Raw genomic sequence first — 27,895 nt, 5'->3', positions numbered from 1 at the left:
GGCATTATATGTGCAAAATATAATCCATTTCAACATATTTGCAGGGATTTCATTGAACTAAACTAATATGAAGGGAAGAAATATTGTTTGACAATAATTGACAGAGGTCTAAATGGATCGAGATGCTATTAGGGAAGCAAAAGCTTAAAGAAATACTAAGTTTCAGAAATAAATTATTGTGAATATGATACACATTTTGTAAGCAAGGTGATAAAACATTAGGCTGAGGTATTTGGAATAAACATGAAATATCATTGCTATTATCATCGACAGTTAGCAGGGTTGATTGAAAGAATAAATGGTACAATTAAATTAAAATTAAGAAAACATATCTTAACGAGTCTAAACCATTTGTAAGATATGGGGGAAAATACAGCAAAATATATTAAAAAGAAAAATGTTAAAAAGAAAAGAAATTACCAACAGCTCTCTGAAGAGCAGAGAGCATATAAAAGTGAATCAATTGTACACTGATAACTCTTAATCTTGGGACACCTGCTTCCTCTGAGTGAGTCTGGAAGAGCAGGGAAGCGAAAGTCTCTGGGACCGCTTGTCTGACCAGTGAACATACTAACACGCTCAGAGGGATTTAGTGGTGTTTTTAAGAAACAGAAGAGCTCAGTGGTAGAACTAACATCGCGGAAATTGGTAAATTTAGATAGACAGGGCTATGTGGCCTAAGCATAACTATGTTTTGCTTTGCTTTAGCGAGTTTCAATTTATGGTGGGAATTTAGGCAGATTAAATTGACAATTAATAAATACAAATGACAACTACACTAACATTACATGCTTGGAACTAGAAAATAATCCAACAGGGTTCAAATGTGCCGTACAATTGTTTACTTCTCCTCAAACTGCCTAGTAGCAGCAATTGGGTCACTCTGCACTATTTGTTGCCACCTGTTGATTGCACTGTTTCTCACCCGATGCAGCAAACTATTTGTTTTCAGAATGAGTTCCTGTGAGGACCTTGATATGGTGCGTAATATGTAAACATCTCACAGACAACTGATGGAAGCGAACGATGCCCAGAGCTGACACCTGGTGGTTCTGTGGAGATAAGCTAAGCAGTGGAGCGGCTCGTGCATTGGCACGAGTTGGTGATGGCATTCTATGCATTACTTATGGATGGCTCCTGCGTAAACTCCTAGAGACAGACCACGACCATAAAGGTCAGCCCATCTGGCAGTTTCAGTCAGTCTGTGTACATGGATGACATTGGGGTCCCTGGGGGAAATCAAATTGCTGCGGGGTTGGAATCAGTGCTATTTTGGTGAGCAGCAATATGGTAGAGAGCTCAGGAGGTGTTGCAGGTGGAAAGGGGGAGGAGTCTACAAAAATGTTTGGTTCATCTGGATTGAACTTTCATCCCATGTTTGGGGAGATTAATGCAGCGATGAAATGATGTTAACATCACTGAACATACTCTAGTGTACTTACAGAATTCCTAGCGGGATGGCGAGGAACTGGGAAGTGACTACTCAACGAAATGTTTACACTGAACTGTAAATTAATGATGATTCATATGTTGAAAATCGAGAAAAAAGACGAAATGATGATTGCAGTAATACAGTACACAGAATGTTTGTTAGAACATTCTTTTTATTCAATGTGGTACTCTTAGTATAATTCATATAACATTAAAATATATATGTATTCTTGATACATTTAATTTTATTGTTTTTGTTTTTGTTTGTGTTTATGCTTTAAACATTTTTACATTACATTCAAAAATACACATTGATGTCTTGTTTATGTTTTGTTTACACCAGGACATTTTTTTCAATTTTATAGAAGGTGGAAGGACGTTGATTCGTTTATTCATTTTGATTTTAGAAGTTATACAATAGTATAAACAGGTGGGTTATGTTGGGGAAAATCTAAATGACTAATTATAAGGTGTGCTTTAAAAGCTTGGTGTCCTTATGTGTCCTTGTTGTGTGAACTGCCTCACCACAGTTGTTTAGTCTATGCGAAAGAACACACAATGATAATAAGGACTGTGGGAGCGTTAAGATGGGTACAGAGCTATGTTATGAGAACATAGCCTCCTGACTACTACATGGCGTGGAAGCCATTTTGTGTGTGTGTTATGCTTTCGTGACGTATTGCCTGTGACACTGTATTGTTTACTTGGTATAAATATCCGAGGCTCAGAGTCAGACCTCTGAGCAGCCTTGATCCATGTATACTGTATGTGAATCAACTCTGTCTCCTTCTTTGCAAAGAATAAATGTTAACTGATTAATGATTTTCAATCGGTCTCGCGAGAATTTTTCTAACATACTGAGAGAGAAAAAATCGAAATCAGCAAAAATCGTAATGGGCAGGTCAGAAAAATCGGGAATTGGCGCATCTCTACTTCTATTGCATTTCATCTGTTTTTGAACTCCCCTTTCAGAGGTTTCCTTTTTCTATAGCAATCAAAAAGATACCTCAACTATAGCTGGAGCCATCGTATGATAATATGATTAAGATCTCAATCTTAGTGTCTCGTGTCAATCACATCACTTCAATCAGAATAAATTGTACATTTTTTTTTTGGGGGTCTTTGAAAAATCCAGGATCTCCACAAGAATTTAATAGTTCTGTGGAATTGTTTGACTGGACAGCATGGGTTGCAGCCATGACCCAGCAGTGGACAACAATAGAGCCAGGAGAGTGTGTGTGTGAGACGGAGTGAGTGTGTGTTACCTGTATGATCTGGTGGTGGACGGACTGTTGGAGGAGTAGAAGATCTCTGTGTTGTAGAGAGAGCGGTCAGTAGCCGGGGACGGAGGAGGGTTCAGGATCTGCAGACAGAAATGATCCCTGTGTTATCTGACTGTGGACAGGAAACAGTGTGCACACAGACTGTGTGTGTATGTGTACTTGCTACATAGTGAGGACCATATATTTTTTACCTCCCTTTTTCAAAGGCCCGTTTGAGGGTTAAGACTTGGTGTTAAGATTCAGGTTAGAAATAGGTTTAGGTTAGGGTGAGGGTATGATTGGGGGTCAGGCATTCAGTCTTGATGGTTAGGGTAAAGGGCTAGGAAATGTTTTAAATTAATGAGGGTCCTCATAAACGTAGAAGTACAAGGATATGTGTGTGTGTTATTGTGGACCTGGGGGTAGAAGGCTCCCTTGGTAGATGATGAGCTGCTGGACGAGGCTCCGGTCACATGGTTCCTGTCATACAGAGGAGCTCCACTGCTGCTGCTGCCCATCAGGCTGACTGAGCTCATCATGGACTTCCCACAAGAAATACCTGCACACAGCAGTTCACACTTTACTTACCTTATATAGTAAATATATATTATCTCAATATTTTCCTTCTAACTATAATTTTCTTCTTCTTATATGTATTCTTTATTATCAAGTTTGGCTAATTATTTACACAATTGAGTCAATTTCTCTCTGAAATACAGCTTACAGGCAGTAGTATATATAAATATATATAAAATGGTTCTTAATTTATTATTAATACATTTTGTTTTAGATTCAAAAAATGATTTTGTAAATGTTTATCTCTACCCCATGTGCTACGGTCGCCCCCATAGGGGCTAGCTTGATTTTCCCTTTTAAAGTGGAGGCTGGAATCTTCCATCAACGTTTTCCCAACTCAACACGTATAAACTCGCTCTGGCGCTTCACTTATTTCGCTCTCTCCATGCTCTGTCTCTGTTCTCTTCTTCCCTCCAGATATTGAAAAAACACACGCTGCCTGTCTGATCTTACCTTGGAAGGTGCCATGCTGCGAGCTGCTGGGGGCGATGAAGTTGAGGGGCACGTGGGGCGTACCACTGATGTACTCGTGGGGAAACGTTCCACTGGGGCCCTTGTAGCGCCGACACACCACACGCTGGCAGACGAAGTAAGCTCCACCGATCACGAAGACGAGCAGGATGATGGCGATGACCGGACCGATGGTGTTGGGCCCGGCGTTGGGGATGCCACTGGAGGGAGGAGACACAAACTCTAGAAGCAGAAGCAAAGGATGCAGAGTCAGGGGACAAGTACTTGACCAGAAACAACACTTGTGCTTACAGTATATTTCAGTGTTTTTACCACAGGCAAGCTCATCTGATCCGTCGGGACAGTCAGAGTAGTTGTCACACTGTTGTTTCTTGGTGATACACTGGTTGTCACCACAGCGGAACTGGTTCGGAGGGCAGATGGCTGGAGGACACAAGACACAGATGGTCAGTTTTCTTACTAATAATAAGGTCTTGTATGGCGATGTGTTAGAAGACAGGCCTCCAGTTTCATTTGATCAACAATTACACATAAAACCCTGCATCTAAATAGAATTGAGACTGTTTTCATTTGATTATTTACCACTATGTCCAAATGTCAAAAGGTTGCTGAAGGTCTTATACTAAACACATGTTAGTACATTTGATCAATTATCTGGACATGTATTCATTTGCACTCATAGTACTCTCCCAATAAATGTATAAAAACTATTACGAAAAGAGGCTTTTGGTCTCTGACCCATCAAGTGCATTCTACTTTACTACTGTGACTATGACAGCACTATAACAGCAGTGTTTCTACTACACCAGTGTTTCTACTACTCTCATCTGTGGGGTGGAGGAGCTTTTTCTTTTTTAAATTCATACAATATGTGGATCATAAATGTATTCATAATAGGGCTGGGCAACTAATTAAGTTTTATTTTTAAATTAAGATTTTGTCTTCCAACGATTATGAAAACAAGATATTAGAGGTAAAAAATGACTATTTTTGCCACATTCCATTTTTCAACACACAGAATTGTGTGCATTGTTCCATTTTTTTGTGTGTACAATGGAGAAAAACTATAATAAAGCATCTTTATTCCCGGGAATGTCGCCACAGACGCCCAGTTGTTAATACTACAAATGCATAAATATTGCAATACTTTCATCAGAGGGTCATGGGCTCAATAATGACCAAAATAATTGTAAATTATGATTTTAGCACCCTATAATTTATAAATGTTATGATGTTAAGTGTTTTCAGTACTGTTTTCGATGAACCTGATGAACAGGAACCCTTTTACACCAACACAGTCCGAACTGCTAACAAATGCAGACGTAGTGAAAGGCCGTTACAATACTCTGAGACTGTGAGCTACACTGGCTGTTGTAATGTAAAGTGCAGGTGAGGGTTCTGTAGACTTCCTTTATGGCTGGGTGTGTGGGTTCTCTTAGAGCCACCTGCTGTAATTTTTAACTGGATAAAATAAAAATCCTGATCCATTACAGCACTGTATCTTCGAGAACATTTAACTGACTCAGAACTTTATTTCTACAGTATTAGCGTATCATCTAAAAGCTAATATTCACAGTTCCCGTGCGAGAACCCACTTTCGCAGTCCTGCTCATCGGAGTGATCGGCGCAGTCCGGTTCGCCGTTGCAGCGCCGCTGGGCATCAATGCAGCCTCCTTTGTCACACTGGAACTGGAAGGCTGAGCAGACGGGGCAGTTCTCTTCGTCGCTGCTGTCGTCGCACTCGGGGAAGCCGTCGCATCGCCAGGCCATCGGGATGCAGTCGATCTCCCCCGTGGAGCAGGTGAACTGCTCCGTGGAGCAGGTGGGAGGCTCTGATATGGACAGGGAGAGAGACGAGGCAGCAAACGTTCAGCGTGGGGAGCATCCCGGCGGTCAGACTCGTGGGGTAGTGTCAGTTCTGTTTAACAAAAACTGTGACGGAATATGTTCGTCAATAACCTTTGGCTCCATGATGAAGCGATGACGAGACCGACGTCATTAAACATTAAGCGTGACGATATCAACATGCAGTATCGTTGACGGAAAAAAGAGGAGACTAAAATGTAGTTTCAATAATAAAAGAATTGACCAAATCTCTTATTTTCGTCACGTTTTCACCTTTTCTTTTTCAATCTCTGTCTTGCTCTTTCAAACACAGACAACACACACTGTAGCGCTGAGTCCGTGTCTTTTCTTCTTGGGTCACATACAACACAATGGTGCAGATCGGCTCTCATAATCGACCTGATGGGTGCAACTCACTAACCCGCCCATCACTATTGAGCACAGTCAGGAAGACTCGGGGTGGCAAAACTGTATTCTTAATCATTCAATTTGTGTTTTTCATCAAGATCAAATCTATTCTAATGTATAAAATGCAACTTCAATTTGCCTAAAATGACAAAATCCTTGCTTTTAGCTGGACTAGGCTGACAGAAATGTTCAATATAATCTGATGACTGAAAACGGGACATTTGACACAGAACAAAGTCAAAATCCCAAGATAGGTGACAAAATGAAGAGCGCAAACATTTTGACTAAAAGTTCATTCAAATGACTTTTTATCAACTAAAACTGGAATAAAATGTTTAGAGTTGTCTTTTGACTAAAACAAGCTAAAACTACGAAGGATAAAATTGACTAAACTTAAAAAAAGAAGATGTTTTTAAAATGTAACTAAAACTAACAAGCATTTTGTCTTAAGAGAAAGACTAAGACTAAATCTAAAATACCTGTCAATTTTAACACCGTATGGCCTAAAGCAGAGGGGGAAGGAAATAATGTGGGCTGGGCTGTAAACATTCACTGCATAAAGTTATTAATTACACAGCGTTTTATCATGCAGACATCTCTTCTTCTCTGAAGTCGTAATGCAAAGCAAAGCAGGTTGATATAATTCATTTCACTCTGCTCCACATTGAAATGAATGGGGAGCTACTCTGGGTCCGACCGGGCCGTTATCCTGTAGGCAGGGTTTCTTTGCTCACCTCCACAGTGCAGCAGGTTCTGCAGTAGCACCAGGTGCATGGGACAGGAGCAGCGAGGTGTTCCGTCACCCTTAGCGATGCAGATGTGGGAGCAGCCCCCGTTGTCACGGGAACAAGGATGGGATGCTGGGGAGAGGAAACTAATTATTGCACACCACCCAACAAAGCCTGACTTATGCAATCTGTTGCAAAGGACACGGCAGTAACTAGTGCTGTCCGTACCAAACTCCTGTGGGTCCATCTCCTCCACAGCGTGGATGGAGGTCAGGTAGGATATCCGTCCCTGTATGCGCGTGCGTCCGTCTCCGGTCAACTTGTCCACCCTCTCGATCATCTGCTGCTGCCGGTCGATCCAGTACAGATGATCGCCCAGAACCGTCAGCCCCGTTGGCTGCAAAATGTTGGAGTCCTGGAGGACGATGCGATTGGCTCCTGGTGGAACGATTTCATCAGATAAGAAGAAAGAAAACAGTTTGTCCCCACCAATTCAGTCAAAAAACTAAACGATACATATCTGATAAGTCATTTTTTCAGCTGATAATTTGGAAAAGAATTCTTTAACTTTAAGAATTATGATCAAGATGTGTACAAAGAAGAGAACATGTCGGTGCTCTCGGGTGAACGTAAATACATACACAGAATATTATCTCACATACAAACAACATTCAGGAGTGGTCCACACTGAGTCACGTATGAGTCATGAGCAGACTTTTAAGAATTAAATATAAAATATATACCTAAAACAAACTGAATATTCTAAATCAGCATCATCATGTCTTGCCAGTTTACTGAGGGTTCTCTAGGATTTTGGGAGTTCTAGTGACTAGTGTCCCCTGATGAAGGCTGTGATGCTCTCTGGTCCAAAATATCTGTGACTGTCACTTCCTCTCGACCGCCTGTCATTTAATGGGCCGCTTTGCTTTAGGTAGACTTTTTTTTAACCATCTAACTTCCTGTTTATTTCTGTCACAGTACAGCAGCTTCACTGTAATATTTACTCCAGTGACACTGCTGCATGGAGTGAACTCCTTCCTTTTACTCTTTGGTGACAGTGTTGTGAATGAAACTTAACCAGCATATTTAAATGGAATATTTTAGGGCGTTGCTAACAGATTTACAACAAGTTTGGTGAATCTGTGTATTACATATTGTGTCTTTATTGTACATTTCTGTTATGTTTGGTAGTTCTTCATTTATCTGAACCACAACAAACACCAAAATTAAGCCAAATTTCATAGCCAGAAACAGTCAAATCAGATATTATTGTCCTTGAATATATCATTTGTTACGAACACTTCCTGAATGAAATGTAGCCAAATAATCAATCAAAACTATTTTTTTTATCAAAGTCACAGACACACAAATGTGACAAGAGCAAAGAAAACACCCTGAAACTACTTCTGGTTCAGAGGGTTTAAAGGTGCAGGAGGGCACGTTTTTCTTGTTTTGTTTTAATCATGTCTGTTTACGGTAACTCACCCGTCAGGTCACTGCTCTCGATGTGTTTGAGGTCGGCATCGACCCAGAACAGTTTCCCCAGTTTGTTGTCCAGAGCCAGAGCCACTGGTCTGATCAGACCAGTGGTGAACAGAGACTCTCTCTCTGTCCCGTCCAGACTGGCTCCCTCGATCTTAGCTGAGCGCTCCTGCACTGTGGTGAAATACATGTATCTGCAAGGAAGGGGGGGACAAAGACACATTGCTATGGGACATCGCTCATAGCTGCAGATAAACCCCAGTACATTCACAGTACACAGTGCATTCTTTTGCGGAAGTAAAAAAAAAAAGAGCTCACCCTTTCTCAGCGTTGACCACAATGGCCCGTGGCCTGTCGGTGTCGTCCTTCAGGACCACGCCCACGATGTGTCCGTCCATCCTCTGGACGTTGACGGTGTTGGTTGTCTCACAGGTCCAGTATATGTGGCGGCTGTAGGGGTCCAGGCTCAGGTCGTGGAGCTGGTTGTCCACCGGCTGAACACTGCTGCTCACGATCATGGACGACTGCAAACGGATCAAAGTTCATGAGTTCAACATTTCACTCAATTTGTTATTTAGTCATGTGGCGCTTTATAGATAATCCTGACTCATTGAGAAAATGAAAATAATGCCTTCATACATAAAGCACTTTAAAACACGTTACAAAAAGCTTTACATACAATAAAAAAGCAACCAGTTAATAAAATAGTATGATTAACACAACAAAAGATAATAAAACAACAGTTAAATCAATAAAAAGCCGGAAAAGTCTGAAATAGTGAGTTTTTTAAAAAGTGATTTAAAAGAATACGATGTGTTCCCTGATCTGGTCATTCCACAACAGAAAAGGCCCGCTGACCTTTATTTTGAAGGTTTGACCAGGGAACGGCCAGGACCGACCTACCAGAGGATCCCAGGATGCATTCAGGCTCGTAGGTCGGCTACATATTCTGGAGCTAAACCCCCCAATAACAAGCCTTACAAGTGACGGTTACATTTTTAAATCCACTCTAAGAGACACTGGGAGCTGATGAAGGGATTTTAAAACCAGTGTGAGGTGTTCTCTCCTGTTGGGCCTGGTTATGTATCAGCTGAAGTTTATCGAGGTTTAGTTGTGTGAGTTGCATGAATTACTGTTTCTAAGTTCTTGGCAGATAACAAATCTCAGATTTTTGACTGTTTTCAAATGGAAAAACATGATTGCACAGCAGAACTAATATGTTTAAGTTAAGATGGTTATTAAAGCCAATACAGAGGTTCCTGCTAGAGTTATTAATGTGAGGGTGCTTTCACAAGCCAGTTTTAATCTCTGGTGCGGTTCATTTGGACAGTTGTGAAGGCAGTAAATGTACTCTGGTGCAGAACATAACAACCAGTCCTCGACTGCTTACAAAAGATGGTCTCTGACTCATTAGACTGAATGTCTATCCCGTAATGAAGTAATTAGTAACAACCCGCTCACAGCGGGTATCTTAACGCTGGACCGAGTGCAACTTCCACACAGTAAATCTGGAAATTTCCAGGTGATCCAACTGATTAAAACCTGCTGATTGCACCGTTAGTTTTGGTCCCGGAGAGGAGAATTCTCTGTAAACCACTTTGTTTGGGGAGGAGAATCAGGATAAACCTCCTAACCTTTATCCCTCTGAGGGAAATCATTTTGTAGGACTCAGCTACCATGTACATGTTACTGTCCCACAGAAGAACTCCATTATCAAGATCTGACATGTCAGCGTTTAGGTGTCACTGTGTGTCTCAGGGTCAGTTTCGTACCATGGCTCCGTCGTCTCTGGCCCTGCGTATGTTCTGCCGTCCGTCCAGCCAGTAGACCAGCCGGTCCAGCGGGTCGTAGCTGACGGCTCGGACGTTCCTGAGGACGTGGATGGGCAGGATGATGTCGGGACTCTGCCCTCCCAGCACCATCCGGCTGATGCTTGCCTTCTGGGTGAAGAGCAGGAAGCTAGAGGGAGCTGCAGACAGAAAGGCAGAGGAGGAGAGAGCGCCATGAGTGGACACAGGGTTGTTCACACGGTAAGGCTGAAGTTTGCACGATGCCTATCGTGAAATCCAAACACGGGGGTCAAAACACAGAAGCCAGAGACACACGCACACACACATCAGACCAGCTGGAACCGCTCTGGATGATGGTCCAATGACTTAGGATGTGTGGAAGGTCTGGAAGCAACACAAGCATGCTGGATTTTAGTCTCTGTGTGTGTGTGCGTGTGTGAGCAGATTGCCACATAGTCTGTGTGCTGGCTGTTGAGCAAGAGGCAACTAAGGTTAATCCTTTCACCTTTTCCTTCCAGTCAATTTTGTTTCATGTTGTCCTCGTCTTAACTAAAGCCGACTGTTTGTTCCACAGAATCATCTTAGAAACTGTCATTGAGAACTGTTTGGAAACAAGCAGGCACTTTCAAAAAAAGATTTGGCAGGTGATTGGATGTCAATCAAACTCTTACCGAAGCCGTCTGGACAGAGAAACGTCTTTCAGTGTTCAGTGTTCTTTGCTCTCCGGTTGTACTGCAGCGTCTATGCTAACCTGTTTAGCCTCCTCTCCATGTCGCGTTACACATGGCCGTCACTGCCCGTAGCTTCTCACAGGACCCCGATTTGTTTGTGCTTTTGTCATGTTTTTCTTGTGTAACAAATTGGCTACAACGGCATGTCGTTGTGCAACACTGTGTTGCATAATGACAATAAATTATCCTTGAACCCTTGGCAATTCCACCCATCTCACTGTTAATGTTTTGCAACTCAACTGTGAAGTGTTTCAAGTAGCTGAACCGTAGACATGTCAAAATATGTTGGAAACATAAACCAGCCTATTTCCAGTTCTTTCTACAATCATTCTGAAGTCACTTTGTTAGTAAAAGTTCAGTGATCTTCCTACATCATTGTGTCTGATTTCTCAATACTTAAACATATGTTTAGTACCTCTCAGCATTAGCTGGGAAATGAGTCTTTGAGGCTGGACCTCTGGCTAAATGGCTTAATTTTGAACAGCAGAGTGGTGAGTATGACACGTCTCTGTTCAGTGTTTTGGCCTTTACTGGAGAACAGCATTTGAACACCAGCTTTTATTTTAGAGCAGCAGTACTGTATTTTCCTGCCTTGTTCAAGGACACCTCAACTACACTTATTAAAGGAGGGGTCCAGTCCTGGGATTCAACCCAGTGGCCTTCTGTTCCCAGACATCCCTGTGCTTCTCTCCCAGCAGCTCGGTACTTACAGCTACAGTTTCGTCCATCGGGGTTCAGAGTGTAGTGGGAGGCGCAGCGGCACTGGGCACCGGCGGGCGTGGCCAGGCAAAGATGGGCACAGTTGCCGTTGTTGTGGGAGCACTCGTTGGTCCCCTCCTGGCGGGAGGAGTGGAACACCAGGATGTCCAGCATCAGCTCCAGCTGGCCCTGAGGACACAGTGAGGCTCAGTATCTCTGAATTTACTGATATTTTAAGCCAATGTATAAGCCATAAATATCTCTTTAAGAACACATTAGGATCACAATAACTGCAAAAATAACATATTGCATTTGCTGACACCCCTAAATGGAAGTGGTTCCATACCTGCAGCACCACCGTGCGGTTGAGTCCGCTGCGTTTGTCTGCCCGCTCGATGCTGCGCAGGTTAAAATCCGTCCAGTAGATGAAGTCCCGGTACTGAGTCAGACCGAAGGGGTGAGGGAGGTCGTCTACGATGATCTCCCTCTGAAGGCCTGCAGGAGATATGACAACATCTTCATGTCATCATCTGAGCATCAAGCAAAGCCTCCACCGTCATTGCAGATTTGCATACAAGTAAATGGAGATCAGGCATGTGTTCATCATCAGGAGATTCACTGAAATGACAGAGTTGGCCTGATGGTGGCACTAGAGGAAAGGTCATAAAGTCTCCTGAATCAGTACGTTTCCCATTTCTTCTGCTGTGAGAATGTGAACTGCAAATCTCATGCATCAGTTTTAGAGATTAGTCTGGTAAAGACAGACAAATAAATAAAGAGATGAGGTAGTAAATAACCTTCACTAATAGACGCACGGGGGGCAGCAACTATTCAGTGGTTGTGCAAAATGTACAAGCCATTCAATGGGTCGTGATAATGATAATATCGTCAACTCCATCATGTATCTGATGAATGGATTCCCACTTTGTGTGTATCACAAATTATTTGTTTCGACCAATTATTCTTAAGTCAAGGTTCACTTACAAGGCCGTGAGAAGTGAACGCTAGAGACTGGACCCTTAAATCTCTTATGTTTAACCACAATTTACAAGGTCTCGAATATACTTTCACCCTCAATTCAGCAATGTAATCAATAACCAGGTCGGTGTTCTGGTGTACTAACTTCTAATCCTGTGTCAGAGGTGCGTGTTTGGATATGAAGTAAGCAGGTTTGTTGACAGAGCACGGTTGAGGTCTTATTCATTCATTTTATCCTCCTCCTGAGCTGTGGATGGACTTCAACAGTCCTGTACAGTTTCCTGCTGCACCGCTGTATTTGTAAGCCACGCCCACTCCTGAGTGATCCTGTCAAACTTGTGGATGAGCTTTAAACACTATATAGTTTGGAGGAGATGAGGTGGTTCAACACTGTTACAACTGAGGCCGAATTATTACCTATCATAACTAAAAGCAAGACATTTGAAGACTTTTTATGGCCTAAAACTAAAAGAATCTAATATATTCTTGAAGGGTTTGTTAAGGATCTCCAGGAAACATGAAACATACATAAATTCTGCTACCATGTTCATTTCAGATGTTAACTCAAAGTGTGTGCCATAAGTGTGCAATTTGATATCTTCAGGAATGAGTCCTAAAATCCAGAAATGAGTTTGAATTCTGGTTCTGTCGTTTGAATGTGTTTTTGGCTAGATGCCTGAAATAAGGTCTGTGGTTAACACAAGCTGAAGAGATGTTAACGTTTGGTTCTACGATATATAAAACTCTCCTGAATTTGTTTTACGTGTCTTAAACAAGGCGGTTCCTAACAAGCGTCTAAATGAGACTACAAACCGTCACCGCTAGAACACTCATCCTCCTTTAGCTTAGTGGTGGTGAGGTGAAGTCAAGTGACCGTGGTGTAGTTCCTTTATAGCCTAACGTTAGCTTTTTAATTGTAGCGATTGCATCCCCGCTTCAAAAATCAGAAAAAAGGTGTTCATTTGTGAAGATTGTCTTGCCGAAGAAAAGGTGAAAGTATCATAAACGTTTGTTTGCCACAGAGATTATTTTCTGCAACAATCCAATGGCTTGTGCGTGGTGACTGGTTGTCGGTGCGTGTGTCTGAACCTTGCATGTTGGTGCTTTCGATCATGCACGTGTCCAGGTCAGTCCAGTACAGGCGATGGTCTACGTAGTCGATGGTCAGTCCGTTGGCCCGGCCCACTTTGTCCACCAGGGTTGTGACGGTGCTGCCATCCATGTAGGCTCTGGCTATACGAGGTCGACCCCCCCACTCTGTCCAGTACATGTAGCTGCGGAGACAAATCACCCATTTCAGCCCGGGACGAGTGCACAGGGAGTCCTGAAAGGGTTACTATCGCTTCCCTAAAATCAATTTTTTTCTGATACAATATTTAATTGGATCATCTATTCCAGAGTGGGAACCTGTTTCCACTTTGTAACATTTGTTAGGTTAACTTCTATGAAAGGAGACAACTTGTCTTCATTAACGTGTGTGCATGAGTATGTGATCATAAAATGACATCAGATGCCCCACGGGCGCGCGTGTTGACAGTCTGCGCCAATTACTTCATCGAGACACCACCGAGTGAGTGACATGTGCTAGGGAATTTGACACGCTGGCACAGGTACTTAACACAAACACACACACACACACACACACACAGGCGAATGAGAGTGTCTCGAGGTTGTTTGGACGAGGATGAACAGTGATTATAACAAACAGGTTTATTAGCAGCATCCCTCTCTCGGCTGGAGGTTATGGGGGGGGGGCAGGAAGCTGGTTGTTGTACCTACATACCAACACTGTGACATCACTGCCTCAGAAGGAGTGAACAGACATGCTACATGAAGTCATCGGCACCAACTCGTGCCCTTGAAAGACACGGACCTCCAGCGTAATACAGGTGTCTCACAGTGACTCACTTCCACTGGGCTGCTCCACAAACTGTTTCGAAGCCACACACGGTACTTCATACACTGGTCCATGTTGGAAGTGGAATGTTGAAAATATACAAGGGAAGCCGAATGACCAGGCTGTAGATGTTTTGCATAATTTAGCAAATTTTACCAATATGTCCGCCAGTTTTTTAATGAGCCATTCACAGGTTGCTATTGAGATGTAGCAAGTAAAATATTATGTGGGACAGATAGAGCTCCGGTTAGTCCTGTGATTAAATGATTAACTTCTCCTCCATCTATTTACTGTAGACTGTTATTTACAGAAGAAAGAAAAGATATCTGGCAGCTGTGATTGGTTGTTCCTTGACACATGATATGTGTTGAATGCTGCAGCATTCCAAAAGTAGGACTATTTTTTAAATTGGGACACAGCCGTGAATTTGAAGGCCCAACAAAGAAAACACAACATGGCCCCTAAATGTTGCAGTTCCCATTCTTACCCATTGGCCGGGTCCAGCGCCAGTGATCGAGGGTTGTCCAGCGAGCGCGGGTTGTCCAGATCCTTGCAGACCAGAACCTGTCGGTACTGGCCGTCCAGCCGGGCCACCTCGATGCGGTTTGTGCCTGTATCGGCCCAGTAGATGTTGCGACCCATCCAGTCGACAGCCATGCCTTCTGGGTAGTCCAGCCCAAACTCTATGACATGTTCTACAGAGCTGCCGTTCATATACGCTCTGCTGATTGTCTGAGAGAAAGAGAAAGGAGTGAGAGTTCAGTTCAAAGTCGTGAAATCCTAAATAAGCCAAAAACATAAATTTGAATAGAAATACACATAATCAACATCCTAATTTGAAGATTGGAACCAACTAAAACTAATAGTGTGTGCCAAGTGTGTGGAGGAGCTATGATGGCCGACGCAAAAATGCCAATGTCTCTCTTTAGAGTGTTTGATGTCCATGATGTTGATATGAACGACTCATTCTAACGAAGACACAACAATTCCTATTTTCAGGTGATTATAAATTAATGAAAAGTTATTGAGCCGTCCTCGACCAAAGAAATCCTTCGTCGACTAACACTTGTACAATTTTGTTTCGATTAGATCAGTGGTCCCCAAACTACGGCCCGCCTCCACATTTGGTCCGGCCCCCTGAACAATACCAGAGACGCATTATGATTTTTTTTCAGTCTGCACAATTAATCGAATTTTAATCGCGATCACGATTTTGGCTGCCACGATTAAATGAGCATGATCGTCTGCGATATTGACGTTTAAAATACGTGCTCTGCTACATATCAAATCAAACGCTTCCTGAATCAGCCAACCACCAGGGGGCGAACGAGATGAGAGCTGTCATGCGCGCACCCTGTAGAAGTAGAAGAGTAGAAGAAGTAGAAGAGCCGAGAGACGGGAGCTTGAAGGACGAGTACTTGTGCTTAATTTATTTACACGCCGGCATGTCATGTCTGTCACTACATGGTCGCGCGTTTTCAATTCCCCTGCTCTCTGTATCGCGCACGGCGGTGTTCCGCCCCGATCCGCGCGCACGATGCAACAGTCGCTCACCTGCGAGTAGCACGCACGTAGCACCCCCCCCCCCCGGATTAGATGATTTAGTTTACACACAAAGAATCACACAAAAGTACCACTTTAAATATTTTGCTTCGCAGAGATGTGTTCATAATTCTCTTACAAATAAGTCATTCAGCATGAAAAAAAGGACAAACACACTTAAGTCTTAAGACGTCTGAAACTAAAACGACCGATAAGTCAGCTAATCGACAAAGAGAGAGCATCTCTACATATTTATTACATTTCTGCCAATAGATCCCCCTAAATCCTACACACTGGACCTTTGAATACAATTTAATGATTTGTGTTTAACTTGAGTTCCCCCTCAAACATCAGTACATTCCTCCAGCCCACCTTGGCCTGTATGTCTGTCCAGTATATTCTCCTTTCAGAGACATCAAAGTCGAGAGCGGAGGCCTCTTTCACTCCTGTCAGAGGAATGGGCACGTCGTTGCTGTTGGTACCCAGAGAGATACTCCTGATGTTATCCCTGAGGGAAAAACATAGCATTTTGCACATTTAATGCGAGTTAGGACCTCACCGACACTAATCCATTCAGTTTTCACACACAGTTATTGCTGTTCGGGGTCATGAAAAAGGCAGGGCTGTAGGCAAAGCCACTTAAGCTGAAACAGAAGTTCAAACGGGCGTGAAACGAAGTCAAGAGTGAGACGACGAAAGAGTTAAAGAAACATAAAACAAAACAGTGGCCGTTCAATACTTTGACTTATGTTGTTGCATTAGCTATGATATAACAATGTAACACAATGTGTACAAAGGAGCGTGAGCAGCACTGTCTGTGTCTACACAGGATGTGTTCAGGCACAGTATTGAGTGTAGGCCACCTGCATTTTGGCCCAACACACAATCACTACAGTTACGTGCCTAAAACAGAAGAAAATAGACTAAGAGTTGGATTTGAGCTGTTACGTGGTCTCTGTAGATTAGTGACCAGACGCCCTGGTTTGTCTGGGACTTTCCCAATCTTCAAGCTGGGTGTCCCAAGTCCCAACAAATATCTGTAGAACACTAAAATGCCCCGGTTTTCACCACGATTAATGTATATACATATACAAAATATATAATATAAATACAATATATAATACGTAGATGTTGATCATTTTCTGTCTTACTCATTAGTACCTAAACCAATATAAAAACATAAACAATGCACCACATATCTAAATTCAACAGTGATTTGACTGTTTGTGTTTCAATAACTCAAATAAACATGGTTGTCATAGCCAGACCAAGAGAAGTCTGAGACAAAAAACCCATTGGATCAAGTCTAGTGTCTGAGGTATCAAAGTTTGAGATAACAGTGGAGTCTCCAGACTGAAACCAGACTGCATTGATGCCAGCTCAGTCGGTGAGAGTCTCTATCGCGTTTTACTGTCATTTACTGTCTCGCTAGTCTCTCTCCTCTCCTCTGATCTCTGTTTCACTGAGGGCGGCGCTTACACACACTCCCTGTGTGCTATGCAGCCTGCTAGCTTGTTGCTCTCGCTAACAATATTAGCTGTTCTGTTTCTGTTGGGCTAAAAAAAACGTAAATGCAGGTTGAAATTCAACCCTGGTGTTGTTAACGCTGTCAAGAGATGCTGTGCCTTGAACTAAGTCAGAGTACAAGAGCTACGAGTAAGGAAAAGTAACTAACTAACTAACTGCAGTCTGCTAGCTGCTAGGCTAATTTATGCAGTGTATAAAGCCATAGACATTCAGGAAGTGCCCTGTTAGAGCCGCTATGTGAAAACCTTATTTTTGTGGATAACAGCACACTTGTAATGCACTGCAGGATTTGTTTTGTTTTTGTAATGTTGATGGCTCACACAGTTACTGGTATTGATAAGATGCAGCTTTTTATATTATGGCCTGATTTTTTATTGCACTTTCTAAATAAAAAGGGAGTTTGGATTTATCTGACTGCTTGTGTTAATTGATGAAAAAGTAGCCATGTGAAGTTATATAGAAACATTGATGCGATACATTGAGATGCGTAACCGAATAAAACAGTTGTTAAATCAGGCCAGTGAAGAAGATTTACTGATGTTTTGAGACAACATGAATGTCATCTTTACTGAAAGCGGGTAACAGAAACAGTAGAACATCAAGCAGGTGCTTTTTTCCCGCTCTACTGCAGGTGGACAGGTAGGCGTACCTGTTGGTGAAGAGCAGGAAGGCCTCCGGCACCACACAGGTCTGCAGGTCTGAGAGGAGCTCCATCCCCATGGGACAGGCGCAGCTGACAGCCTGCCGACACCAGAAACAAAGGTGGCTGCATCCGCCGTTATCCTCCGCGCAGCCATTTGTACCTGGAAACGGATTGACGGTGTCAGCGTTTATTTCACAGATCCCTTTTTCTCATGTTCAGTTTACAGCTGTTCGGTAAATCCCCTGAAAAACCTGTCCCCCTTACCGTGCGTCTCTGTCACTTTGGTGGCCTTCAGCCCCATCAAATCCGGCAGCTGATCGATGATAATCTCTCGCACGGCCGTGGCTTTGTGGACCCTCTCGATGCTGCGCCTCTGCCAGTCTGTCCAGTAGATGTAGTCCCCCAGCAGGGTGAAGCCGAAGATGTGGGGCAGCTTGTCCTCCAGCAGAGTCTGCCTGTTACTGCCGTCCACGTTGATCACCTGAGACGGGAGACAGGGACACCTTTAGAGCTTTTTCCAAGGCAAGAGTGCATGTTAAAAACATTCGTCATTGTCAAAGCTACTGTAGAATATAATAGTTACATTTTACAACTGTAGGAGAAAAAAAACTGGAAAAGTAAAACACTTCCTCTAATGACAACTTTACTTTAATGTCCTTGGTTGCTAATCTGTAGCTGACCCTGACCTTTGACCTCCCAGGGGAGGAGCCCATCTGCATCCAGGGAGTGATAGAAGAGCACATATGATACAGAGCTTGAGAAGAAGCGTTGGAAAGGGAAGAGGAGAGTTGGAGGAAACAGGATGGAGGGAGAAACGGTCTGATGAGGCAAAAAGAGAAAAAACGGAAACGTCCCCAGGAAGTTATGTGTCCAAATGTGTCCACAAACACCCACAGAGCAGGACAAAATAATGGAAACGCCAACTGAAAAGGGACTTTCAGCTGGAAGGGGGAATTCCACCCACTTTAATATTTTCACATTTCTTTCTCTGCGTCAGATCACAAGAAGCACACGACGAAAGAAGTGGTCCTGGTCTTTTTCAGCGAGGTGAAATGTGAATTGAAATTGAGAACTTGATTATTTGAAAGCCTATTGAGTTTTATTTAATGTCTCCATATGAATGGACAGTCTGGAGGACCAAGATGGTGCTAACATTTAGCCTGAGCTCGATACAACACATGCACAGCACTAGGAACACAAAGCGCTGCAACGAATACTGGTTCCAGGGGACACTAAAAAGGGGACGCACAAGGCCGGGGGACGCGTGTTGTTGCCATGGTTTGTCATCAAAGCCAGCAATCCATCAGTATTGTTGTAAAATCACCTAAAATGTTTGTTTGGCTTATTCGGACATTCTGAACACATGATTCAGATATTATTTTGATAATAAGCACAGCAGATATCTGCAATAACGTGAATCGAATGTGTCCATTTGCTTGAGTTTTCTTACTTTGCAGTGCGTTGACTTGTCAAGGCCGAACAACTTCAACACTTCGACAGCACAGACATGAAAAGAAATACTAAAATCGGCAAAACACAAACAAATTTAGAAATTCCCCAATTTGACAACACATCCGTGGCATTAAGACATTTCTTCAGATACAGGAAAATTGAGGCAAAAACTGAACTGAGGTACAACAAAAATTGTTAAGTCGATTAATCAGTTAGTTGATTGACAGGAAATTAATGGGGCACTAGTTTAATAATAAATGAATGATCAAAAATATCAAACTTTTGATGTTTCCAGCTTCTTAAATGTGCAACAGAGTCAGCCGTTAGAAACCAAATGGTTGACTAGAAGATGTGTGAGTATTTAGCACAAATGGAAATCAAACACGTATATGATTTTGGGAAAATAAAGGGTCCCAGTGCACACAGTGGAGCAGACTGAAATCCCCATTTTGGCAGGTTCCTGGATTCAGCAAAGACATGAAAGAAAACCAATAACACTTCCTCATTGTGGTCTGTGCCACAGCTGCTGGCTTCACTCGCATACCAAACAGCACATAACAATGACATAGTTGTGTGCTGTTTGTAAAATACAGTGGAAACAAAAGGTGGAAGCAACTACTAAAGCCCTCGCAAAGTTTCTTAAAAATTCAGGTTCTGGGAAGCCACACGTTTGAGTTGGTTTCCATATTTTTTCAATGCTGGTCACTAACATACGCCTCATCAACCATCAGATCTACAGAGCATTGAAGATGAGGACGAGGAGGATTCAGTTTCTTATCTTCAGATGTCCTTTTTTAAAGTGACACTGAAGAACTTTTAACTGCTTATAAAAGATGTTCAATTTAATACTGATGCCTCGATATGACCTACATAACTAAACGAGACCAACAGCAGTAAGATTGTCTATTTCTATATAATTATTTTTAAGGCTTGTCATCGGTGCCACCGGGTTGGATTCTGGTGAAATCAGATGAAATCATGGAACTTTGAAAGAAACACTGATGTCAACTGATCGGATGAAAATGCAGAATGAATCCAGGACAGGATGAAAGCAACTCTGAGTTAAAGTTCCATAAAAACTAGCTGAGAGCTTCTTGTTAATTCTCCATTATCAACAGTTGTGTTTTTGTTCCATTGAATATTGACGCAAAAATCAAATTGACTGGTTTGAACATGTAGACTCGCCTACAGAGTAGTTTGGTCAGTAGTTGGCACTGTAGGCTACACATGGCTGTAATCCGCCAGCAGACAGAGTAGAAGAAGAAGTAGAGGTTGCGAACGAGAGACAAAAAAAAATTGTCTTGGCCGTCTAACCATCCATGAGAGAGAAATGGAGAAAGGTCTTCAGGAATTTGTTTAAATTGTTCTTTCATGTCAGCTAGGAATGGCCATGTTTCATGCTGTCAGGAGACAAACACAATATACATCCTGGAAGCAGAAACAGCTGATCAGCCGTGTGAGTACGCATTCATTTATTCAGCAAACTCTTTTTTAACAAAGACAAAAAACACCTCATGGTAGCGTAAAAACATTTATTTTTTCCCCCCAATTGACGAAAGTTTTATAAAATGTATACAACTTTTGTAACGCAATATTTCAAAATGCGCATAAAAAAATAAGTCAATGGCAACTATTGTCAGTAACAGATGGAGAGACAACATTTTGTCCACCAGAAATGTTGTTGCTGATTACACACTCATACACCAACACACACATAAATGCAAAACCCACAATTCCCCACAACTCGTCTCTCTGTTCTGTGTTTATGTGTGTGTGTGTGTGTGTGTGTGTGTGAATATCAGCCACAAGGCATCTATTACTAGGCCGTTGAAAACTGATACAGCCACCCTTGCCAGCAAACCTCCCGCTGTGTGTGTGTGTGTGTGTGTGTGTGTGTGTGCGCGCGTGCTTGTGGCTGTGCGTGTGCATGTTTCTACGAGCCGAAAGTGAGAGCTGCAATTGACAAGGCTGCAATTAGAACTGGTGTCCAGCCCTCCTCACCGCCCCGTGCTATTACTGGACCACCGTCGACTGAAATAGCCGCGTGCTTTTATTTTAGACGCGCTACAGTCATCTGCAGCCCGTGCCTGTATGTGTGTGTTTGCCACGCGCTGCCTGAAATTCTTCAGAGTGCCATGCCAGAGATTTGACAAATGGGAAAAGGAATTCTGCCAGACGCTTTGTGACCCTCTGTGTGCGCCACAAACGGGTACGTTAAAAACTAGTTTGGTGTGTAGCAGGAAAGATGACCTGTTGCTTTCATGAGCCAAGGATTAAGGTGGGAGGGTAAACTGACTACCTTCACATGAACATTCGCAGCTTGTGAAAACGCATTTCCCGCCAGAGAACACAAAGATTATCTATCTAGCTGTAAAGTAGCGGTGGGGGAAAAATGCATAGTATCGCAATACTTTGCATTGGCAATATCGTATCGATACACGAACGCCGTGTATCGATCTTTTATTATATAAACTTTTAATATTGCAATGAGGGATGTCGGGATTAACAGATTTGGCCGTAACTGCGATTATTAAGTCACAGTTTCATAACCGTAAGAATTGAAGAGGCCAGGAGATCTATGGCGCCCCGATTCCTGCTTAGAAGTTTGTCTTGTGTGCGGTGAAATCTCCTCGTATCGTAACTTAGGTGTCGTGATAATATCGCATCGTGGGGGCCTCTGGTGATTCCCACCCCTACTGTGAACCCGGCATGGTGTCAGACCTCTAAATCACTGCGCAAATCTCCAGCTCAGCACATCAAGTAGGTCTGCCGTTGTGTTCACTGACAGATGATCTGATGGAGCAACCCGAGAAAGAGGAGGCCCTCTTGCTAGCTACCGAGCTACATCCATGGAAATAAACAAATGGCCTCTAATTTGCAGCCATCTACAGCTGGTTTACTTGTCAGAAATGTTCACCTCTGAGTGACTCGAGTGGAATTACAGATCAGTCAAGGTGAGCTTTGGGTGGCAATACACTAAGCCCGTGTAGAAACATGACAGTGAGTTGTCTAACTTGTGGAGTAGATCATGTGTGTACGTCATTTTACTTCTGTTTCGAGAGGTATGACAGATGACATCACCATTTCAGAACGATCAGCAGACTGTGGCATTGTGACATTTCTGTAGCTAGGGATGCCCGGTCTGACTGGACCGAGTACCGATCAGATACCAGTGTTTAATTATGAGCCGTCTGCCTCACTGAGATCAATATTGTACATGTTAAGAAACGTCAGGCTGGACTTACACATTGCTTTCCTATCTTTGAAACAAAATATCCGCAGCCATTTTAGACCTGATGGCGTAGTACGCACACGTGATCAGACGTCAACATAGAATAGAATTGAACAGATCGGCTACGGTTGCCACCGCTGCTAAGTGTCATTTGAGTGCGATATTACCACATAATTTACCCCTTTGGAGGAAGTTTTCAGCTCCTGAACACATTGGTAAGTTATTTATGTAAAGGATTATTAACAGGAATAAAGGTACGGGAAAATGTTTTTTCAGTTAGATGAGGCCATCTCCGCAGCAGATGATGGGTCAGTAGGGCGCTGGGAGTCCAAGGGGCCCCCTACTCTGTATACTGTATACTTTCTGTATACTTTCGTTTTTTAGCTGATTCCAACTGAATTTTTTTAAAGCAAAAAGTTACAATTTGATCTCATAGTCACAATATGATTCCATCAAATCACAATGTTCCATTATATGGAATTATAGCCCAGCCTTTATTGCAAACCTCTTTTAAAATAAGAGAACAGTTCCAATATTGTCTTGATTTAAATAGTGTTAACAAAGTTTGTCTGCAACTTGTGCATTGACATAGTGAGGCTTAAGAAGAAAGAAAAAAAAACGAGCAATAGACAAGTTGTTCTGATACTGATACCAGTATCAGAAAGGCCTCCGATACAGCGTAGTAGTAGTAGTAGAACTAGTAGTAGTGCTAGTAGTAGTAGCTAACGAGTGAGCCACCTCGCCTCTTTCTCATCTCTGTTGAGAGTTGCACATGTGCAGTACAGACGGAGCAGGTGCTGGCGAATTGATCTATTTAAGTTATTTTCCTGACTTTTAAACTCAAAAGTTGTACATCATTCATACTCCGTATGTATTTGTTCTTGGTTTACCTGAGCCACAATGATCATATCGCATCCATAAAGGGTAAGTAGTATACAGCTGTTAAGAAATAATAATGATATAAATATTACACTACCATCAGATCGGTACTCTGTATCTGCCATTATGCAAGTCCAGGTATTGGAATCAGTATCACGAAGGACAAAACTGGTATCTGAGCATCTTCAGTAATGCATGGATACGAACACCGACTCCTCTGTCAACACACACACACACACACACACACACACACACACACACACACACACACACACACACACACACACACACACACACACACACACACACACACAAGAAATTTCCATTTTATCCCTCAAACCAGAGCCAAACAATTAAAAACACACACCGATGTGCTTCCACAGAAAACAAAAAGGAAACGACTGTAAAGACGGAGAGCTGGAGGCGCTCCATTGACAACGGATGAAACGTTTTGCTCATTTCATTTCGTCATCAAGTCTAAACTCTGCACTCTTTAGTCATTGTGAATCCACGAAGATAATATCCTGACCGTGAAAAGAGCAGAATAAGAACTAGTGTTGTGGCTGTGATGAGGAGCGGTGTTTCCAGCTATCTGTTGAGTGAATACTCATTTAAATATCCGTTCAGGGGGTGGGGGTGAGCAAACAGAAAAAAATAAACCATTCAATTTGACGGGCCTCTGATCCGAGGGAGGTTCCTGACCCCTCCACAAAAAAACCATTCATTTATCACCGTGACACAATTAGACATGGCCATCCCAGTGAAAAGATGGCAGAGAGACTCCCTTTCTCTGCCCTCTCCTCTCTTTGCTCGCCTCTTTCTCTGTGCTGGCTTTTTTTCAGGAAGAATTATGCACTGAGAGTGTGATTTTTTTTTTCTTTCTCCCGCAGTCTTTTTTCATTTTGGGTGTGAGAACGTCTCATTTCTTGATGGACACGGGCAAAACATAAAAAAGGGACAAAAAAGAGAGCAAACAGAAAAGCAACAAAGGGAGCAGGGAGAAGTCAAGACCGTCGCGGGACAGTTCACATACGCTGTCCTTTGATGGACATAATGAAACACGCGGGATGAATGGAGTCCTGCGGGACGGTCGCACAGTGTTTCATCACAGAAAACCCAGAAAGCTTTGCACTGACCAGAAATCTTTGACTGCTTACTGTGCGTCCATATGCTAAACTCCAATCTTGCTTCGGCCCATTCACTATTATTTCCATTCTCACCTGACTTCAGCGGTGATAAAGCACATCATGTGGAGCTCTGAGGCGCTTACAGAGAACTGATGCAGGGTTGCAACTAGATTGTTTTCATTCATTAGATTTGTTGAGTCGTTAAAATGTTGGAAAATAGTAAAAGAAATGGAAATGAAAACATTTCACTGAGCCTTGAGGTTTTGTCAAACCAACCAAAAGATTTTCGGTTGACAATGACATAAAGCAGCAAACCCTCACACATCAGACGCTACAACCAGAGAATGCTTTTCACTTTTTCGAAATAACGTGGAAATGTATGGAAGTTTCCTTCAATAACCTGGACATGGTGAATATGCACATCTTTATACTCTCACTCTACCTCAAATTAAATTGTATTTTTAAAAATTAAAAAATAAAACTGCAACAAATTTGCACACTTATGTCTAATGTAATATAGTAGTTTGTTTTCCTAAATATTTGATTTTGTAGTTGTTGTAGACTGGTATATTCAAAGTGCATTCTAATCTATTCCTTTTATTGAGTATTCTTTATATTTTTCTAGTGTTAATATGTATATGTACATCTTCTATGTGGATAACCTGCTGTCAATAACTTGTACATCTATCTATCCATCTGCCCATCCGTCCATCCATCCTTCCATCTGTCCATCTGTCCATTCATCCATCCGTCCATCTATCAGTCCATCCATCCACCTGTTTGTCCATCAGTCCATCAGTCCATCTATCCACCTTTCCACCCACTCATCTATCCATCCATCCATCCATCCGTCTGTCTGTCCGTCCATCCATCCATCCATCCAACCATCCGTCCCTCCGTTCATCCATCCGTCTATCCATCCATCCATCCATCTATACATTCATCTATCCATCTGTCCTTCCGTCCGTCTATCTGCCCATCAATATGAATAACCATTACTAAAATTGTTGCATATTCATTTCCTGTCAACCGACTATTAGACTCATTGCCATCGTTCCAGCAATAAACAGATGTAGAACACCTTGTGTGCCTATCTGCGACATAAAAAAGAAGAAGAAGATATATTTGCTACTAGCAGTTCCTGTTAGAAATGTGACAGCTTTGGTGCCACTGACAGTAAATTTGAGGTTTCTATTACATACAGTATAAGTGCCGATGTATTACATCTAGCTACTCACACTGAGATCTTTCGTGTTAGTTTGAATGTGTTGTATCAAAATGTGGAAATGTTATCAGCAGGGCAAATGAAAACACTTTAGTTGATCAAATAGGAATCAAACTGGTAACATATCAGTTACCTGACCTTAAACCTGAACGGTGCTGGTCCGTGGAGAGAACACACACATTCACGACACACCCATATACAAACAGTGCGGCTATCGGTTTCCTACACAAGCAAACAGAGAACGTAAAGACACCCTGGGAGTGTTTACTTATGTGTGTGGGTGTTTAATAATGGAGGAATTTCTCAGGAATGTGCAACCGGAGAGTAACCAATGTCTGACAGATGATACACTCAAGTCATCGAAGAAGAAACCATAGTTGATCATAACAGCCACCACTGAGTTCCAGTTTGCTTTTTGGCTGTGACTGCACATTAATCTATTCCTAACATTTAAATGCTAATAATTCCTAAGTTCCTAAATTCCAAGACATTCCTGTCCAACATACTACTTGATCGTGTCATCTCATCTATAAAGAGTAGCTTAAGATCAAATCCACTTTAATGACATGTACAGTCACATGTTTTAACTATGATCCTGGTCCCATTCTATAAAGCGTTCTATTGCTATTTTCCTTTTTCCAGAGAAAACCAGACAGAAAATCTGTTCAAAAATCTGACATCCCACCCGCCCCAGAATTACAAGACTATGTCACGTTCACACCCACCTGTCCCTATACACTCCACCCCCCAACCACCGGATATATAAATAGCAGTCAACTGTCAACAGTATGGGGTATGGAAAGACTGCAAACATGCAACTGAGAGTAGCAGCTTTAGAAGTACTACATTGGTAGTAATACTGGGGGGTGGGGGGTCGTATCAGAGTTCAGAATGCAAGTTAAAATTGGGCGTTAAGTTGCTCTTTCAACACCATGTCATCTGGTGTACAGGTAATGTTTAGCCCACTGGAGAGAAGAGAGAACCAGGACTGAGCGGGGCAGACTGTCAGGCCCTGCGGCAGCTTTTCTAAAAGGACTCTGGTGCTCGGTGAACACTACCTCTTTTGTCCACAGGGACCGCCAAAATCAACACAAAATGAAAGTTGACATCACTTTATACTTCTTTTAGTTTTATATCAATTTATTGTACTGGGACAAATATGATTAAACTACTATTGACATAAATAAAAGTAAAAAAAACATTAATCAGAATGTAGTAAAGGTTATTAAAAATGAATAGGTAGTCCATGAAAATAACTACAAATATTAGTAAGGCCATTTAAAGCTGTCGTCATACAGAAATTAAGTTGACTCAACCTCTATTGTGTCCCACACGGGACACAGTGGAAATAAACACACACATCTGTGGGCTAGTAGCTGCTATTGCATGCTCACCACAACAGCGCTTACATCAGACCACAATAGTACCATCCTTATACGAGACATGAGATCAGCCACAACACACACACGCACACGCACACGCACACGCACACACACACACACACACACACACACACACACACACACACAACACACACACACACACACACACACGCACGCACGCACGCACGCACGCACACAGATGTGGGCCAGAGACTCCCAGAGTTAATGAGACATGCAGCTACTGTCACTGTTGCTAACAGCGAGGGGGACAGAACGAGGGAAACAGGAAGGAAGAAACAGGGAGGATGGAGAGCTGGCAGGACGCCGTGGAAACTCTGAGCAACAGCAGGTGTTTCTGTTACTTCTCTAACCTGGCCGAGTGCTCGGGCAGGATTTATGGACACATGTCGGAGCAGCGTCAGAGGAGCAATCCGTCCTCACGTCATCATCGGGAGAAATGAAAAACCTCCAAACATGCAGGTTAATAATTATGGGGCTTGAAAGAGGACAGTATATGACATGATTATGGTGGAGTGGTGTGTCTGATACTATACTGCTCTATATATTGTAACGTTCGTCATGTTCAAG

General features: G+C 42.5%; 1 protein-coding gene across 2 annotated transcripts in view; it reads right to left on the bottom strand.

The window, feature by feature from the left end:
* lrp5 (low density lipoprotein receptor-related protein 5) overlaps positions 1-27,895 on the bottom strand; it is an 80,823-nt gene that overhangs the window by 7,447 nt on the left and 45,481 nt on the right. The window contains exons 12-28 of one of the 2 annotated variants that reach the window (XM_079163536.1): positions 18,275-18,491; positions 18,017-18,170; positions 16,213-16,348; positions 14,786-15,030; positions 13,491-13,675; positions 11,770-11,918; positions 11,435-11,612; positions 9,976-10,172; positions 8,522-8,727; positions 8,207-8,397; positions 6,950-7,159; positions 6,728-6,853; positions 5,336-5,572; positions 4,053-4,163; positions 3,723-3,962; positions 3,110-3,252; positions 2,697-2,794 (exon numbers count right to left, since the gene is read on the bottom strand). In XM_079163536.1, the coding sequence (XP_079019662.1) occupies positions 2,697-2,794; positions 3,110-3,252; positions 3,723-3,962; positions 4,053-4,163; positions 5,336-5,572; positions 6,728-6,853; positions 6,950-7,159; positions 8,207-8,397; positions 8,522-8,727; positions 9,976-10,172; positions 11,435-11,612; positions 11,770-11,918; positions 13,491-13,675; positions 14,786-15,030; positions 16,213-16,348; positions 18,017-18,170; positions 18,275-18,491 (3,023 nt within the window). Of the gene's footprint in view, positions 1-2,696; positions 2,795-3,109; positions 3,253-3,722; positions 4,164-5,335; positions 5,573-6,727; positions 6,854-6,949; positions 7,160-8,206; positions 8,398-8,521; positions 8,728-9,975; positions 10,173-11,434; positions 11,613-11,769; positions 11,919-13,490; positions 13,676-14,785; positions 15,031-16,212; positions 16,349-18,016; positions 18,171-18,274; positions 18,492-27,895 lie in introns of both variants that reach the window. The other variant, XM_079163535.1, reaches the window with a different exon arrangement.

Source organism: Pholis gunnellus, assembly GCF_910591455.1.
Source record: "Pholis gunnellus genome assembly, chromosome: 7".
NCBI classification, from domain to species: domain Eukaryota; kingdom Metazoa; phylum Chordata; class Actinopteri; order Perciformes; family Pholidae; genus Pholis; species Pholis gunnellus.
Note: the sequence above shows the minus strand (reverse complement) of the source record. Positions and strands in the feature narration are given on the sequence as shown.